Source organism: Zonotrichia leucophrys, chromosome 18 (genome assembly GCF_028769735.1).
Source record: "Zonotrichia leucophrys gambelii isolate GWCS_2022_RI chromosome 18, RI_Zleu_2.0, whole genome shotgun sequence".
Lineage (NCBI taxonomy): Eukaryota > Metazoa > Chordata > Aves > Passeriformes > Passerellidae > Zonotrichia > Zonotrichia leucophrys.
In genome coordinates this window covers 11,447,237-11,464,750 of record NC_088187.1, presented here as the reverse complement: position 1 = coordinate 11,464,750, position 17,514 = coordinate 11,447,237, and the positions used below count along the sequence as shown (strand labels likewise).

General features: G+C 49.8%; 1 protein-coding gene across 3 annotated transcripts in view; it reads left to right on the top strand.

Annotated features, from left to right (window-relative positions):
• The window catches only part of RPTOR (regulatory associated protein of MTOR complex 1), a 98,855-nt gene that overhangs the window by 22,412 nt on the left and 58,929 nt on the right, over positions 1-17,514 (top strand). For all 3 annotated transcript variants that reach the window (XM_064728375.1, XM_064728376.1, XM_064728377.1), the window contains 5 exons: positions 4,963-5,121; positions 7,606-7,752; positions 9,831-10,006; positions 14,421-14,480; positions 17,268-17,368. In XM_064728375.1, the coding sequence (XP_064584445.1) occupies positions 4,963-5,121; positions 7,606-7,752; positions 9,831-10,006; positions 14,421-14,480; positions 17,268-17,368 (643 nt within the window). The remainder of the gene's footprint in view (positions 1-4,962; positions 5,122-7,605; positions 7,753-9,830; positions 10,007-14,420; positions 14,481-17,267; positions 17,369-17,514) is intronic.

Genomic DNA, 17,514 nt, shown 5'->3' with positions numbered 1-17,514 from the left:
AATTAATTCAATTTTATGCTCTTCACTTAAAAGAAAACTTAATCCAGGATTTTCAGTGTTCATCTTTAACAGGTCTTCAAGCATCTCTGTCTGGGGTGTTTTATCCTTTGCCTTAGAGTGAGATATTTGCCTTAGTGTGGCTGAATTCCCAGGGAGGAGCAGGGATGCTGATCCAGGATGGAGCCCTGAGCAGCAGGGATGGGTTTGTAACTCAGCCAGGAGAGCTGTGTGCAACCTGCCCACCTTGCCCTGGAACCTGCTGGTGCCATTCCTCTTGGGTTCCAGTCTCTTACTTCTTTGGGAGGCTTCCTATAGTGGAGTTTTTCCAAGTTGGGCATTGTTCCAAAACCCCTCTCTTGGAATAATTAGCTTGCTTTGATTCCTTTTAATTAAATCATGTGGAGTAGGCTGGCTGTGTGCATGGCAGAGTCACAGGTTTAATGTTCTCTCTGCCTTTGGAAACTGGGATGCAGATCTGCTCCAAGAGGCAGCTGCACCCTGGGCTGCTCCTGGGGATCTGGATTAGGAGGAAGCACTGCTGAGGATGAGGGAAGGCTGCATCTCAGAGTGTGGGGTCCACCCTGGGGAGGCTTTGCTGACAGGTGATGTGCAGGTGATGGTTCTGCACTGGGAGAACTGGGTGGGACTGGTTCCTCCAGGAAATCCCATCTCAGAGTGTGGGATCCATCCTGGGGAGGCTTTGCTGACAGCCCAGTGTGCAGGGTTCTGCACTGGAGTAACTGGGACTGATTCCCCCAGGAAATCCCATCTCAGAGTGTGGGATCCACCTGGGGAGGCTTTGCAGACAGGTGATGTGCAGGTGATGGTTCTGCACTGGGATGACTGGGTGGGACTGGTTCCTTCAGGAAATCCCATCTCAGAGTGTGGGGTCCATCCTGGGGAGGCTTTGCAGACAGGTGATGTGCAGGTGATGGTTCTGCACTGGGATGACTGGGTGGGACTGGTTCCTTCAGGAAATCCCACCCAGCAGGAAAGGAAACCTTCCATCCCAGGGTTGTCCATGTCCTGCAGGTGTGGAATCATGGACTTGCCTTGGAGGGGACCCTACAGACCCCCAGAGCAGCAGTTCAGCATTGGAACCTCAAACCCTGCAGCTGAACTGCCTCTGCTTTATTTCTTTCACTCACCACATGCAGTGCCTTGTGTGTGCCACTTGCATTTGGGATTCTTTGTCACCCAGAAGCTGTTTAAAAAAAACCCCATCTCCAGCCAAATAAAGCTTTTATATCTCATTATGGATTCTGGGTAGGAGCATCCTTCTTCTGCAAGGAGGTGTAAAAGGCAGTTTCAGTATGAAATACTGAATGTTGGAGTAGTTTCTTCTGTGGATAAATTTGGAACACATTCAGTAAGGTATCTTGGGGATAAAAGGGGAGTGACTTCAGGATTTGTTCTGCTGAATGAGAAGAGGATGGATGATGTTAGAGCTTGTGAAGAGCAGAGGCTCTGGATGCCAGCAGAGACATTTGTCATGCATTTTTCATACACTTTGTGTCTGCTGGGCCAGGGTTGGGGTTTTGGCATGGGATCACACACAGGCTGTGGTCTGAGTCCTTCTGCAACAAAGACTGAGCTCTTGGGCTGCAGGAGAATGAAAGAGGAAACTTGAAGTGTATAGCTTTGATGAGAAAATAGGTTTATCCTCATGTTTTCTTAAGGGGAAAGTGTCCATCTCCCTGCTGACAGAGCCATGGGGCTCCAGCAGTGCCTGCTGGGCTGGGCAGTGCCAGAGGTGATGGAACCTGGCCTGGCTGCCAGAACTTTCCATTGCCACTGAGACTTGAGCAACATCAGCAGCTTCAGTCCCCTGTTGTGTCACCTCTGGCACTCTGCACTGTTCCTCCTCAGGGAGCTGATCCTGAGCTGTCCCTGGCAGGGTGAGCAGAGCTGGGCTGGGGAGGTGCTGAGGAGCCACTTCTGGTGGCTCAGGTGGCAGCCAAGCCATTGGCACAGCCACGGGGCTGCTGCAGCCCTGGCTGCCAGGGAAAGGGGCTCTGCCTGCGGCTCCTCCTCGCTGTCTTGTCCATTGAAAATTAAAGGCAAACCTGTCGTTAGGTGAAGTTTCCAATGCAGAGCCAGTAATTTAAGCTCAAAATCCAGAGGGAATTTCAGCAGCCAGTGCATCCTGACATTCCAGTGGGGCAGGAGTTGATGGATCCACTGAAGGGGATTTTCCCCTCTGTGTTGGAGAGGTCACTGCTGTGCCCTGCTAGGCACTAACACCTGGCTGGTTCGTTTTCCCTTTGAAAGGAGTAAATCCCTTGTGAAACAAACAGTAATTTGGGAGGTCATGCTGTGGGGATGTCAGGGCATGATTGACACCATGCTTCAGACTGTCACCATCTCCCTTCCCATTTCAGCATTCAACATGGGAAATGTCCACAGGAGAACCACTTGGGAGTTTTGGCACCCAAACCAGGAAAAGAAACCCCCAGACTGGTTTCTTTTCCTGGTTTGGGTGCCAGGACTCCTTTCTATTGAAACTCCTCCCATTTCCTGCAAATCAGTACTGTGTTTTATCTGTCCTGAAGTTCCAACACTGAGAGGTGAAATGTCTCAAAAACCAGCATCCTCACTGTCACAAATTAACAGGGACAAGGCTGGATAAACCAGAGAGTGCTGCACAGAAATGTGACAATACACAAGCAGAACTTTTGACTTTGCTGTGTGAGCAGAATAATGAGAATCTCCTGATCAGGCCACCAGGTCATTGCCTCGAACAGGAGCTCTCCAGTGGGGCAGGAGGAGCTGGATGGGAAGGAATCAGCACCTTGACAGGGAAGGAAGAGGAATAATGATGGGAGAAAGAAAAAGCCAAAAAAGGCAGCACCTGGGCTGGTGTGTTACTCACATACCTGGTTCTTGTCGTAGCTAAAACTCCCACCTGAGTCCTGAGCTGGCACCAGGGCTCAGACTGTGCTTATTCACAGCTCCCTCCCTCCTTTCCATTCCCTCCTCCTCGTGTTTCTCCAGGCCCAAATGATCTGTTTGCAGTGTGGAAATTGAGATCTACAGACTTTAGTTTTGGAGTCTGAATCCACCTCCATTAACTGCGAGCTGTGTTTAATATTGATGCTCCAGGGACGTGAGGAGGGATGGAATGAGCCTGTTCTCCTGAGGGAAAAAAGCTGAAATTCCCCAGCACTGTGCTCTGGGTGCCTGCTGAAGCTGCCAGCAGCCAGGCTGGGATTTAAGGGGCACATTTTTGCAAATCAGTGTCTTCATCACTGCTCTGAGTGCAGAGAGGAGGAGGTGGGAAGATTAATGCAGCCTCTGGGCTTTCCTGAGTGCTGAGGTTCCCAGAAAGGATGAGGGTGTCACATCACTGCTTCTTGCTTCATATTTTTCCTCCTTTTGCTTGCTTTTCTTGGGTGTTGCCATCATTAAATGCTGCCATTCATTGTTCCCTCTCCCCTGCTGCCTGGAGACTCTGACTGTTAATTGAGCAGCACTGTATCTGCTCTTCAGGCTTCTCAGATAAACAATTCAAGTCCTTCATCCTCTTCTCCTGTGACATTTTAACATTTTCTCATCTTTGGCTGTCACAGAGAAAAACCTAAAAAGCCCAAATTTCTGCAGTTTTGGTTTATAAACAGGCTCCCAATGGCAGCTCTTGGAGAGGTGTGTTTGTCCTGCTCTTAAACTTGGGTCTTTATTTCACTACATCAGATTGAAGGTTTTTATTGTGATTCTGGGGTTTCAGTCTCTGCAGAGACTGAAAGAAGACAGAAAGAGCCAGGTTTTTGTCTTTCAAAGGACAGTTGAAAGACTTTCAGTTATTATTTGGCCTTACTTCAAAAAAATGCACTTTTGAGCGTGACAAACCAGCTCCTACCTGGGTGTCTTGAACTGAGCCAAGCTAAAAGGGGTTGGAAGCATTGGGGTTTTTGCCAGTTTGATTTTCCCTCCATCCTCCAAAGTGCCCTGAGTTCAGTGCTCACAGGAGCAGTAACAGGGTGTCCACAGGCACAGCTGGGGGAATACAGCAGATTTAACCAAGGCAAAGGGCAGTTTCCAATGGCTCTCCATCACTTTTCTCCCTTCTTACCCAACTGGGTGAATGTCAAATTCCTGGGCCTTTTGTCTCAAGAATGGTGTTGACCTATACAATTTTCTCTCATCAAGAGAGGGAATTTATTCAGTTGGAGGTGCAGAGGGTGTGAATTGGAGGATTAGGGGGCTACTTGTGAGACTGGCTAATGTTGGAACAGATTTCCCCTTCCTAAGGCTTTCTGAATGTTAATAATATAAAAGTGAGCGAGCTGGGTGGGAGCTGGGAGCTGTGCTGAGCTCCCTCCAGCCCGTGCTGTTGGTGTGTGTGGGTCCCACAGCAGCAGACACACTTTGTTTATCCAGCCCCACTGCCAAAGGTCTGTGTTTGCTTTCCCAAAGCTGCCAGTTCCTGTCCACACTGCTTTGGGAAAGGAAACACAGAGCATTGGCAGTGCGGGGTACCTGCAGCAGAGGCTGGACAGAGTTAAAGAATAAAGCAGGGATTTATTGAAATGCCTCAAAGGATCCACCTTGGGCAGCACAAGAGCCCAGCCAGGGCTGCACCCAAGATGGATGATGGGTCACGGCTTTTCACACTTTTATAAGTTTTGCTCCACGTGTGCATATTGGGGTTCATTGTCCCATTACAGCTCCAGGTTTTGCAATCCCACCCTCCCAGTTTGGTTTCTTCAATTCTCTGTTGTTTACACTTTTTGGGCATTTTGAGGCTTTTTGTTGTTGACACTTTTTGTACTGAAGCTGCAGCGGTGTCCTTGGTTCTGGGGCTGGAAAAGGATTGGTTTGAGTGACTGAGCTGTGAGAGAACTGCTGACACTTTATGTGAAATTCAGAGTTATTTACCAATGCAGACTCTGGGAGTACAACAGCTCAAACTGCAGCCCCCATTAGCAGGGGCCGTGAGCAGTGACCGTGTCCCTGCTGTCCCAGGCCAGGTACAAGCAGAGCCTGGACCCCACGGTGGACGAGGTGAAGAAGCTGTGCACGTCGCTGCGGCGCAACGCCAAGGAGGAGCGCGTGCTGTTCCACTACAACGGGCACGGCGTGCCCCGGCCCACCGTCAACGGCGAGATCTGGGTCTTCAACAAGGTGGGTGTGCCAGCCCTGCAGCCTGGGACTCCTGCACCCGCACTGCTGTGGGATGGGGGGACCCTAAAGCCTGTCCAGTGCCACCCCTGCCATGGCAGGGACACCCCAACCGCCCCAGGGTGTCCCAGCCGCAATGTCCAACCTGGCCCTGGGCACTGCCAGGGATCCAGGGGCAGCCACAGCAAATCTGGGCATCTGTGCCAGGGCCTGCCCACCCTCACTTGTATAATAACCAGACAGGACTCAGCTTCTTCATGAAGGAAAAGCCCATTCTGTATTTACATTGTTTATGTTTCTAAATGTAAGTTATTTGGGGGTGTTCGTTAAGATGGAACAAGAGATGGAACCAGATCCTTCTTATTTCCAGAAAGGGAATTGTGGACACCTCACTCTGTTGAAGGCAGCTTTAATGGATCATTTGGAAAGTTGCACAGAAGCTAAAGCTGTAATGAATTTATAGGAAATTTTAGAAGGTATCTGTTAAACTTCATTGGTGAGCAATACAGTGAAGCTCAGTTTATTGGTTGGTAAGGGCTATTGTATATGTATAACAAATTTTGTCTTTCTAGAAATGTTTACATATTTTCTTCACAGATTCTTATGGGACAGATTTCTTGGTTTTGCAGGTGTTGTTGGATCAGTAAGGAGTCATGTTCTAGTTTAGTTGCCGTCTCCTAAGCAAATCTCAACGTGGCTTCAAAAGGAGAAAAAATCAACCTGCCCCTACTTCAGTTATGTTTATTTTGACATTTTGAGGAGCTTCTCTGCAAATTTTCAGTATCTCTGATTGTTCACTAAACAACTGGGGATGGAATCTGTTCACCAGCAGTTTTCAGCTGAGCTGTGGTTTTGGGAAGGGGCACAGAGGGATGGTGGGGCAGTGCTGGAGCAGAGACTTCTCCTCTAGGGAACAAACTGTGTGTCCAGCCCAGGGTGGCAGCAGCACCAAAGCATCACCCTTCCACTCTGCTTTAACACCCCTTCTTGCTTCAAACGGCCTCATTTACATATCATTAGCAAATTTGATGGTTTATGTGACCCCCACAGTGGAGTTGGAACATAAAATTCTTCTGCTTGGAAATACCACAGTATTAATCAGAGCTATAATCTGATCATAGCTGGAGCAAGATGCCTTGGAAATGTAAAGGTAAAACAATGCCTGCCCATAAAATGTCCTTGATGGGATGTGTCAGAGCAGGTTTTTATGGGGAACTTCCTGGGCTTGGCGTGTGCTGCACGTGAGGGGTGACCTTAAAAAAGGCTGTGCTGAGGACGGGCTGTTTGTACCTCATCCCACCCCACAGTGATTTGCAGAGCTCCAGCTCCCTAAAACTTCAGCTTTTATCAACAAATTTCCCTATTCATGTTAATGAGCCAACCCAAACTGTTACAAATGGGCAAAGCTGGGGTTTGGAAATGCCTTTCCCCTCCCTGCCTTGCATAACACATGGTTTATGGTACCTCCTGTCTTTATCGACGCTGATACGTGCCCTTGAAAATTTGATTTTTGTAAAAAGTTTACTGGTTTTATTACAGCTATTTTAAGTCTCTTGAATTTAAATGAGAGTTATGATCCCATCCATCATCCTGCTGATGTTAATAGGAACATCACAGCTTTTCCTGAGGATTTTGGGCTGAGCTCAGGCTTGGAGGAACACCAGGTTGCTCTGTGCCTGCAGCTGAAAAGGATCCTGCTGGCAGCCACTGGCTGTTTGGTGCTGACTCTTTGCAGGCAGGAATCTGTGGTTTATATTTTCAGCTCACTTGGTCCAGGATTGGCTCCTCAGAACTGGTTTTAAGTGGCTGATTTTTATCCTCTTGCCTCCAGTTATTTGGGGGCGTTCATTAAGATGGAAGACAAGGAACAAGATCCTCCTTATTTCCAGAAAGGGAACTGTGGGCACCTCACTCTGTTGAAGGCAGCTTTGTTGGTTTTAATTTTAATGGATAATTTGGAAAGTTGCACAGAAGCTAAAGCTGTAATAAAATTATGAAGCATCTCGTTAGGCTCAGGCGGGGTAGTGCTGATGGGCTGCAGGGGCTTAATTAGCCATCCTGATTTATTGATGGGGTTTTCAGTTTAAGATGTTTGATGTTAAATTAAAGACAGCTGGTTTGCATCCTTTATCAGTGTTGCAGAAATTTGGGATAAAATTGGACTATTAAATGCTGTTTGGAGTTGTTAGCACACATCACAGCTCTAAATATCTGATACTGAAAACTCTTGGCAAAGTTTTGGGCTTTTTTTTTTTTTTTTAAGAGTTGGGCGTTTCAAATAATGCCACAATAAAATCTGCTTGTTGCTTGTGTTGACTTGGGCTCACATCCTCACTATTGGCAGATCCTGACTGAGGTTTGTAGTCATTAATAATTCCAATCTAGGATTTATGTTGGGCTTTCAGAGTTGGGTTTTGTGGACCCAGTCCAAGCCCTGCTCCTTCCCTGGTGACTGCAGTGGTGCTTTCCTCTGCTCTCCCCCTGCAGAACTACACCCAGTACATCCCCCTGTCCATCTACGACCTGCAGACCTGGATGGGGAGCCCTTCCATCTTCGTCTACGACTGCTCCAACGCCGGCCTCATTGTCAAGTCCTTCAAGCAGTTTGCACTACAGAGAGAGCAGGAGCTGGAGGTGAGAGCTCAGCCTGCTGCCCTTCACTCAGCACAAATGGAGTTCAAGCTTGCTTTGCTGTGTACACTGAAAAATGGGTTTAAAACCGTGTTGGAAGGCAAATTAATTTGCAAATAACTTTGCCACTCTGATCTTTCTGGTTCAGTTTGCTATCCCATTAAACTTGGAATGATTTTTAATACAAGCACTAATTAAATGTTAATGTTAATAGAATCAATTTGGGCCCTAATGGTCTTTTCTGCTGAGATGAATGCTGAGGTGAACAAGACATCATTTTTTTGGTTGCAAAACTCTGGGATCTGGGGCTGTATTTTGATGCAGTTGTGGTTTTGTGGTGTTGAAGTGAATGCAAAAATGTGGAAGAACAAAAACCTGATCCACACTGGGATTGTCCTGGTGGTTCCAGTTCTGCAGAGTGTGGAATGTGTTCCCAATGAAAAGCTGCCTTTGGTTGCAAATGGAATTAGTAATAAATTTACTGAAGCAAATCTGAAATGCAGAGTGGAAGGGAAGGAGTTGGAATGTTCTGTGCAGCCTCCCCCCTGCTGCCTGTAGCTCCCATTTGTAAAGATTCACTTCTCACACTTCTAGGACACTGGATTAGCAACCCCAAAGCTTCAAGGAAGGAATATTAATTAATCAGGCAACTAAATGTCACAAATACAACCTCCAAACAGATGTTAGGTGTCCCTGCCTGTCAGTCCTTTCCTTTGGAATTCCAGATTTTGGAGATGCTTTAGTGGGGGCTCTTTGGCAGGTGGAAATTCCAATGTACTGAAGAACACAGCCTGACAGCCTGGGATATACAGATCATTTCATTATTCCTTCTCTTCCATAAAACAATTCCACAAGGAGAAAGTTCCCATGGTCTGTGGCTTGGGAAGAACATGGAACTGCCAGACAGGATCAATAGAATTGGAGCAGGAGTCAGAGAAGGGGGTCTGAATGTCCTTCCCCAGGTTTCCCCATCAGCCTGGGGCTCCACTGGGATATTTTGGGGCCTTTCTCCTTCGTGGGTACAATGCTCTCTCCAGCACTGTGGGTTGGTTTCTCATTCTGTTCCCCAGCAGGCTGAGCAGGTCTGACTTCACCTCCCCTTTCCCTGCTGTCTTCACCAAGCTCCTTTTGCCCTGGGCTGGTGCTGAGGACTTGGAGGCTCCTGAGGGGGCAGCAGCCCCAGGGACCCCTCTGAGAGGCAGATCCAGGGCTCAGGTGGAGTTTGTGCAGGGAAACCTCTGCAAATCCAGCCAGGGGAGGAGGATGAGCACGAGTGACAGAGTCTTTGTTCCAACAAACATTCCATTCCACCTTCCCTGGGATTTCCCATGCTCTGAGGCTCCATGGGACAGCTGCTTTAGTGCTGCAGCACAGGTTAACACTGCCAGTTAATTTGGTGATGAAAACACTTCCCGGGTTATGTGTCTGCTTTTCATTCTGTCCTTAGCTTTCATTAACTCCTGGTGCCTGACTGGGGCTGCTGCTGGTGGGGAGCAGGGAGCAGAGCCCCGCTCACAGCGGCGCGAGAGCGTGCAGGGGAATTCATTTGGAAAATTATAAATTATCCAATTGTTCAAATTCATGAAGAGTGAAGCAAAGCTGCAGCTCATGCTCCAGAGGGGCTGCCAGAGTGATCAGGATAATTGTTCCCCATTTCCCTGCAAGCAGATCAGAGGAGTTTGCTCTTCCTTTAATCTGCCACAGGGATTCTCACCTCCTGATTCCGCATCTTGCCCTAATGAAAAAAATGCAAAATGTTGGAAAGAAACTTTGGTGGCTGAAGTTCACTTTGTTTACCTGGTTCAGAAAGGTGCTGGGAAGATTATTGATGTTTTCACACCCTGAGTTATTAGTCTTAAAGATCATATTCTTAGTCAAAATCTTAAACAGGAGAATCCCTGTGCTTTTGGAGAATGGGAATGTTGGTCTGTAGGGCATTTTTATAGACTGAGGTTTGGTCTATGGGGTATCTCTGGACTTAGTTGAGTGCTGTTAATGGGATATGAGTTAAAGCTGTGCTGGTGCTGCCACTCTGGCGCCTCTCCCTGACTCCCCCTGGGGAATTGCCTTGTTCTCCACAGGTGGCTGCCATCAACCCCAACCACCCCCTTGCCCAGATGCCTCTGCCCCCCTCCATGAAGAACTGCATCCAGCTGGCAGCCTGTGAGGCCAACGAGCTGCTGCCCATGATCCCAGACCTGCCTGCAGACCTGTTCACCTCCTGCCTCACCACTCCCATCAAGATTGCTCTGCGCTGGTGAGTGGGGACCCCCCGACCCCCTGTCCCCTGCCTGGGCTTGGGGAACACAAAATCTGCTCCTAAAAGCTCCCCCTGCCCCTGCCTGGGGTACAAAAGCTGCTCCTGACCCAGAGCAACCCTGCAATATTGAACAGCGGGGTTTGAACAGGGCACTGGGGACAGAGGCTTATTAATGAGAGCTAGAAAGGTGAAAATATTGTTATCTTCTACTTATTGTGTTTTAGTTTCCAGCTCAATATCTAGGTTTGCTCAGATTAAGGGGCTTACTGATCTGGGAATTAAATATCTGCTTCCTCAGAGACCAGGGATGGTACACAGTGCAATACAGCTCTCTGCAAAGTGTCCTTTGCACAAATCACATTCCAAATATTGCAGTTGCTGTAAATAATGCAGTAGCTCTAAACAGTGCTGGAGTGAGAGGAAGGGAGTGATAAACCAGGGAAAGATGTTCTGGAATGACAGCCCAAGTTAATTAGGCAGGAAGGTAGAAAAGGCTGCTCCAGAGGGCAGGAGCTTTCCCAGAGCAGAGCTCACCCAGCACCAGGGACCTGAGCTCAGAGGCTCCATTCCCAAAGGCTCCATTCCCAAAGGCCCTTCCAGCTGCTCCTCTCAAGTTTGTGCCTGGTCCAGACTGGAAAAACGTCAGGGCATTTGCTGGATGAGGTTTGAACAGGCAGAAGCGCACAGACACTGCAGGTGGTGGTGAGGAATTGTCACCACAGCTCCAAGAGTTACTCACTGCCCTTTGGGGATATTTGTAATTAGTCACAATTCTGTTTCACATCAGCAGCAAACCGAGCGAGTTCCTGTGGCCAGGCTCAGGTTTGGGTATGTGAAGTTCTGTAGGAGAGGTTTTCTGGTGGGTTTTGTTTGTTAGCTATGCTGAGAAAGGTTTTTTGGGGATGCTGTGATCTGCTCAGGAATTTCCTGTTCCTCATCTCCATGGGAACGTGGCTGAGGGGCTGAGCAGGGCAGGTTCTGCACAGGCCACACCTGCATGGGAGATCCTCTGAGCTGTGTTTGACAGGAAAGGTGTTTGCAAAACTGCTCAGGGAAGGGTTTAAACACCTCAGCCTCAGCTGCAAGGTGCCAAGGGAGCTCCTGGGTAGTGAGGAATTTCCTCCCATTTCCACTGCAGTGATTGTGTGGTGTTCACTGCACTCTCAGGAATTTCATTCTCTGATGAAGGTTATGCTCCTTTGTGCTCCCAGGTGATTGGCATTGTTGCAGGTGTGGTTTTATCCATGCAGTCCTGTAAATAATAAGTGCTGCTGTGGATCATTGGTTTTTACTGATGTTAAACACAGCAAATGCAAAAGCAGACCCTCTGCTGCATTCTGAGGGTTTGAGCCAAGCTGTGGTTAACCAAAAATCAACACAGAGACCTTTGCCATTAAAACTTCCCTTTTCCTTCATCTCAGCCCTTGTCCTGAAGCTGACCCAGAACCCTGTGGAACTGCTTTTGAAATAGAACATTTGTGCAGCTCCAGACCGGCCCTCTAATGAGGTTTCACACAGGGAATTTATGGGCAAGTGGAAGCTCGGATAAACGTTTATCCATCCCGTGTTGTTCTCTGTAGCAAAGTCACTGAAGGACAGAATCCCTCATCAGCTGGGGCTGCAGCTGCAGCCACTCCTGTGTGATTCCAGGGAGGTGAAGCTGCTGCTGGGAGGAGGAGCACAGGCCAGCCAAGCCCTGGCATGTGGGGCAGGGAGCTGCACTGGTGCCAGCTGCAGTTCCAGGAGCCTGGAGGGTGCCCTGCCCGTGTGGATGCTCGCTGTCCTTGTGCGTGCACGCAGATCTGCAGCTATATAAAGCTGTGGGTGAGGCAGGCTGGGGGCTAAGCTGCAGGGATTGTTAATCCTGAGGCAGGCAGGGCTGCTGAGCAGCTGTGGAGCTCTGCTTTACTGCAGGGATTGTTAATCCTGACAGATCTGGCTGTGCAGCTCTGCCTTACGCAGCTGCCCTGCAGGCACAGCTCAGGGCTGACTCATGTGCCAGCGCTCCTGGAAGGTGACAGCGAGCTGAGCCACACACTCAGTGCCCTCAGGGCCTGGGGGCTGTGAGATCCTGTCCATACTGAGGGGTGGGATCCTGCAAAGGGCTGGAAAAGCCCCAAAGAGCAGAGCCCTGGGGAGGTGGAGATGGGCACTGGGTCCTGCAGAAGGCACAGCCAGCATGGGAAGGGAATGGGAAAGGATCAGAGCTGTGCCTGCTGCTGCTCTGTTTAAGGTGTTTTGTGGGGCTTCCCCTAATGTATTTATTGTGCTTTTCTGCTTGAGGTTTTGGGGTTAACTCAGCCAATCCTGTGTCCCACATTGGTTTAGACAAACTACACTGGGTTTCAAACTATTCCCGTGATACTGAGCACCATTGCTGGGTTTGGGCTGGGAGGGACCTGAAAACCCATCCAGTGCCACCCCCTGCCACGGGCAGGGACACTTCCCACTGTCCCAGGGTGTCCAAGTCTGTCTGACCTGGAGTTCGAGGTTTATCTTCTTTAATCTGGGACTGTCAGCACCTTCCACTGTGCCAGGCTGCTCCAAGCTGGCCTGGGACACTCCAGGGCCACCACCCTGCTTTGGGGGCAGCAGATGTCACCCTGCAGAGCTGTGTTGCTCTCATGGTCCTTCCAGGCACCCCCAGAAGGGTTAAACTCCCCAGCTTCATTCCAGAGACCTGGCTCTGCCAGCCTGAGTCTGCCTGGGGCTGTTTAGGAGAGAATTTCCCTGCATGGCTCTGTAATGCACTGTCATAAGAATTTTATATTTCAGCAGATTGCACAGGGATCCCAGTGCAGGTTCCTGGGATCTTTATGGCCTCTCTTTGTGCTGGATGACACACACATCAGGAGAACAGCCTGGGGACCACGAGCTTCCAGAGCCTGGGCTCCAGTGAATGCCCCCTCAGGCAGGGGATGCCACAGGGAAACTGGAGTGGTGCTCAGGATCTCAGAAATGAGCTCTGCATGTCCTGTTTTTAATAAATAATTGTTCTCCCCTTGATCTGGGGAGAAAACCTTTGGACATGGATAATGTGGCTCTGGTGAGATGGGACTGCTGGGCAGCTGAGCCCTTGGTGTCCCAGAGAGGGGGAAATGAGATGCACAGAGGGGCAAATTCCTCCTCCAACAGCAGTGAGGGGGTTCCTGAGGGGCTGGGGATGTGGGGCTCTCAGAGGCAGCCATTCCAAGCTGGAATTGCAGGGTTTCCACCCTGGAGCTGTGAGGGAAACCATTCCAAGCTGGAATTGCAGGAATTCCACCCTGGAGCTGTCAGGGAAGCCATTCCAAACTGGAATTGCAGGAATTCCACCCTGGAGCTGTGAGGGAAGCCATTCCAAGCTGGAATTGCAGGAATTCCAACCTGGAGCTGTGAGGGAAACCATTCCAAACTGGAATTGCAGGAATTCCACCCTGGAGCTGTGAGGGAAGCCATTCCAAGCTGGAATTGCAGGGTTTCCATCCTGGAGCTGTGAGGGAAGCCATTCCAAGCTGGAATTGCAGGGTTTCCACCCTGGAGCTGTGAGGGAAGCCATTCCAAGCTGGAATTGCAGGGTTTCCATCCTGGAGCTGTGAGGGAAGCCATTCCAAGCTGGAATTGCAGGAATTCCACCCTGGAGCTGTCAGGGAAGCCATTCCAAGCTGGAATTGCAGGGTTTCCACCCTGGAGCTGTGAGGGAAGCCATTCCAAGCTGGAATTGCAGGGTTTCCATCCTGGAGCTGTCAGGGAAGCCATTCCAAGCTGGAATTGCAGGGTTTCCATCCTGGAGCTGTGTTCCCAGTGCTGCCCTGTGCTCCCAGAGGGGCTGGAGGAGGGGGCAGCTCCCCCCTGCCCACACACTCTGCTCGAGCAGCTCTGGGGATTTTCCAGGCGCTGCTGACAGGGCTGCATTTCCAGGGCTGCTGTTCCTGGAGTAGTGGGATTTGTAAGGCTGAGCAAATGGAGTCAGCAGATTTTTTTAATGAAATAACAGAGGTGTCTGAACCCGATGTGTTCCTCCTCTGCCTCCCGTGCCCTAATCCAGGGAAGCCCAGGCAAGGCTAAGGACTATTCCAGCAGCACAACCACAACCTCCCTGCTCTGTCCTGCTCTCCCCAGGGGCTGTGCTGGATGCTTTGAGCCCTTTTCCCCCTCCCTGGTGTGCTGGAACACTTTGTCACCCTGACAGCTACAGTGGCCCAGTTGTGACACCTGGCGAAGGAAACGGCCCCAGAAGCACCAGGGTGACAAACGGGTGACAAACTGAGGGCCTGGCTTGGCTCTGATCACACCCTGCTGAAGTTCCCTGCCCAAAGAGCATTTTAAAGGCAGGAGCAGGGCAATGAAGAGCCCTCCTCCTGCCTCCTCCCCACAGAGCCCGGTCGTTAAGCACTCAATTAGTGAGCTCTGTTTTACTGTCTCTCCCCAGGTTCTGCATGCAGAAGAGTGTCAGGCTGGTGCCAGGAGTCACGCTGGATTTAATAGAGAAGTAAGTCAAGCTTTAACTGTACTGCTGTGTCCTGGAAGGGTCAGGGGAGCAGAATTGTGGGTGTAAGTGTAAATTCTGAGCAGGAAGGTGATCCCAGAGCTCCCAGGTGCTCAGTGAGGGGGAATGGAGCTGCCAAGGGTCCTGAGCAGTAATGGGGTGAGATCACGGCAGCTCCCATTGCCTGAGCCATTTTGGCATGTTTGCCATCAGCTGGGGTTCAAAAAGCCTCTCAGTGCTGCCAGCCCTTCACAGAGGTGTGCTGGGTTAGCCAGGTTCATCAGCAGGGTTGAGGATTTTAATTGTGTTCATTTTATATGGGGAAACTTGATTCTGTCCTCTCAGCCGGGGAGAGGGAGTGATAATGTGAATAAAGCTGCATTTCAGGGACACTCATGGGACCAAAATAAAAATACAGTTTACAACTGACAGAGCAGAGACAAACCCTGTCTCTCAGAGGAGGTGTCAGAGAGGTTTTCAGGGAAAGGATTCACCATTCTCGGGTGTTGCTGGCTCTGAAAGCTCTGGGGAAAATGCGCTGGGTTTTGGGTTTCTCGTGGCCTCGAGGAGATGGAAAGCAGGAAGGAAACCTCCCTGGGGCTCAGTGCCAAAGGGGTGCACGGTTTGGGGGTGAGGAGGAGGCTCAGGCCACCTCAGGCCACTGCATAAACAATGGCTGTGGCAAGTTAATGAATTTACAATTGCTACAAGAGTGTCTCTAATCAGAGACGTGGTGAGGTCACTGGAGGGCTGAGGCAGCTCTGACTCAGCCTCACAGAGCACTTGGAGCTTAAATCCTCTTTCAATAAAGGTTTCCTGGCAGAAATGGGTTTTTGTTCAGGCTCTTGGTCTGTCTGTGCCACAGCACACGTGTGTGCCAGCAGCAGCTTCCTGTGGATATCAAATATTTAAACCTCATCATCTTCCTCTGCTCCTTGTATCATTTATGGAAAACACAGATTTTTTTATTGCAGGCTGGAGACAGAGCTGGAATAATTCCTGGATTGCCTATGTGTATATTGTAATTTATAATTCAGTTGTCTTTAAAGCTGGGGAAGGAGTTGATATTGCAATTAAGCTGCAGCCTTTGAGGCTAAATGAAGCTGCACCTTCTCTGAAGGGCTCCAATTTCCAATTATCCAGGCTCAGCCCATGTCCTGATGAGGGAACGTGGGGTGGATCCTGATGTGCATTTCCATCCCAGATCTGAGATGAAGCCAAACAATGCCTCAGCTTAGAAATAAAGATCTTTGCTGGAGCCAGACAGCAAATACAAAGGAATTTTGGTGGAGTGTTGGGAATTTGGGAACTTCTGGCTGCCACCTGACGAGACTTTTGTTGGCAGCCTCTCTGTCCATGTTCCTCCTGCCTTGGGGGCACTTTTCTCTTTGATCCCAAGGCTTCAGATCATCTGTGCTGGAGGTGTGGCTGCTGAGTGAGCTGGGCTTTGTGCTGCTGTCAGAAAGTTTGGGAAAAACCTAAGGAATGGTTTGTGGGAATAAATCCGTGGTAATGGGAATCCAGAACTGAGTGCCAAGGATTACAAGAGGCTTTAATCTCTGTTGCTGCACTGGGCTCCCTCTCCCCAAATCCCCTCTCAGGGCACCAGCAATGGTCTGTGGCACTCCTGGGATTTTCAGCTTGGGTCCATTGTGCAGAAGGAGGGAATTCTAAACAAAAATCCCCCGAGAAGGGGAAAGCAAACAATGGCTGGGGTATTTTAATGAATTTCCAATTGCTACAAGAGTGTCCTAATCAGAGACTGGGGAGGTCACTGGAGGGCTGAGGCAGCTCTGACTCAGCCTCACAGAGCACTTGGAGCTTAAATCCTCTTTCAATAAAGGTTTCCTGGCAGAAACCTTCTGTGGGGCTGCTCAGAAGGGTCTGTGGCTGTGCTCAGGTCCCTGTCCCTGCAGAGCAGCTGGGTCCCTTGGGCCTTGGTCCCTGGGGCTGGTGACAAAGGGCCCCTGGGGATGTCACCACGTGGGGAAGGTCCTGCTGTGTGAGCCTGCTCCAGGCTGTGTGCACCAGCTCCCCATCCATAAAAGTCACCACAAATAACAAACGTGAGACTGAAATTAATGTTTGCTTCCACTTGAAGCATTATCAAATGTCAGGGGCTGGAAATTGCTCGTGTTTTAACGTCTGTTTATTATTTATGGTGGAAGGCGATAATTCATGGTTTGCCTTTGCCACCTGGCTTTGGCAGTTCCAGCCCCTTGTGGAGATCTCAGTGGAAGGTGTCAGAGGGGGTTTCTGTGTCCCAGGGATCCCGGGGGGGCTCAGCAGGGATGGATTCTCCCCCCTTGGATCCAGGGAAGCCCCCTGGCCCGGGGAGCTGAGCTCTGCTGCAGAGGCTGTTCTGCAATGCAAATATTGACAGGGAATCCTCAGCAGAGCCTCTGTGGCCTCGTGTTCCCCGCGCTCGCTGCAGGGGCTCCGTCAGCAAATGCTGCACACAGATCTGTGCTGCTCCTCTGCTACCCAGACAGACAGGAATTTTTCATAAGATGGTAATTTCTGGCTGGTTTAGAACTGTGTTTGTACATAGGGATGGTGCAGCTGCATGTGTCAGGAGTGAGTGGCCATAGAAAGGCTTGGTGCTGATACTTCTGATATTTAAAAACTGTCACAGAAAGGGAATTGGGTTAAATTAGGAATAAACCCACAGATGTCTTTGCAGGTTGCTGCATGTTTCTGAAACTTCCTCATCCTGTTGCTGGCACCTCCTCATGAGGAGAAAGGCACAGTTACAGGGGTCTCATGAAGGGTTTTATTTCCCCCTTGTAGGATTCCTGGGAGGCTGAACGACAGGAGAACCCCCCTGGGGGAGCTGAACTGGATCTTCACAGCCATCACTGACACCATTGCCTGGAACGTGCTGCCCCGAGGTGAGGCTGGGCAGGGAGGGGGATGAGGAGTCACATCCATGAGAGCCTGAAATGAGCAGAAAATGAAACTGGAAGAGCAGATCAGGGTAGAGCTGAAAGCTAGTTTGGTTTTTATTTGCTCCTTTTACCAGAGCATTGCAGAGACC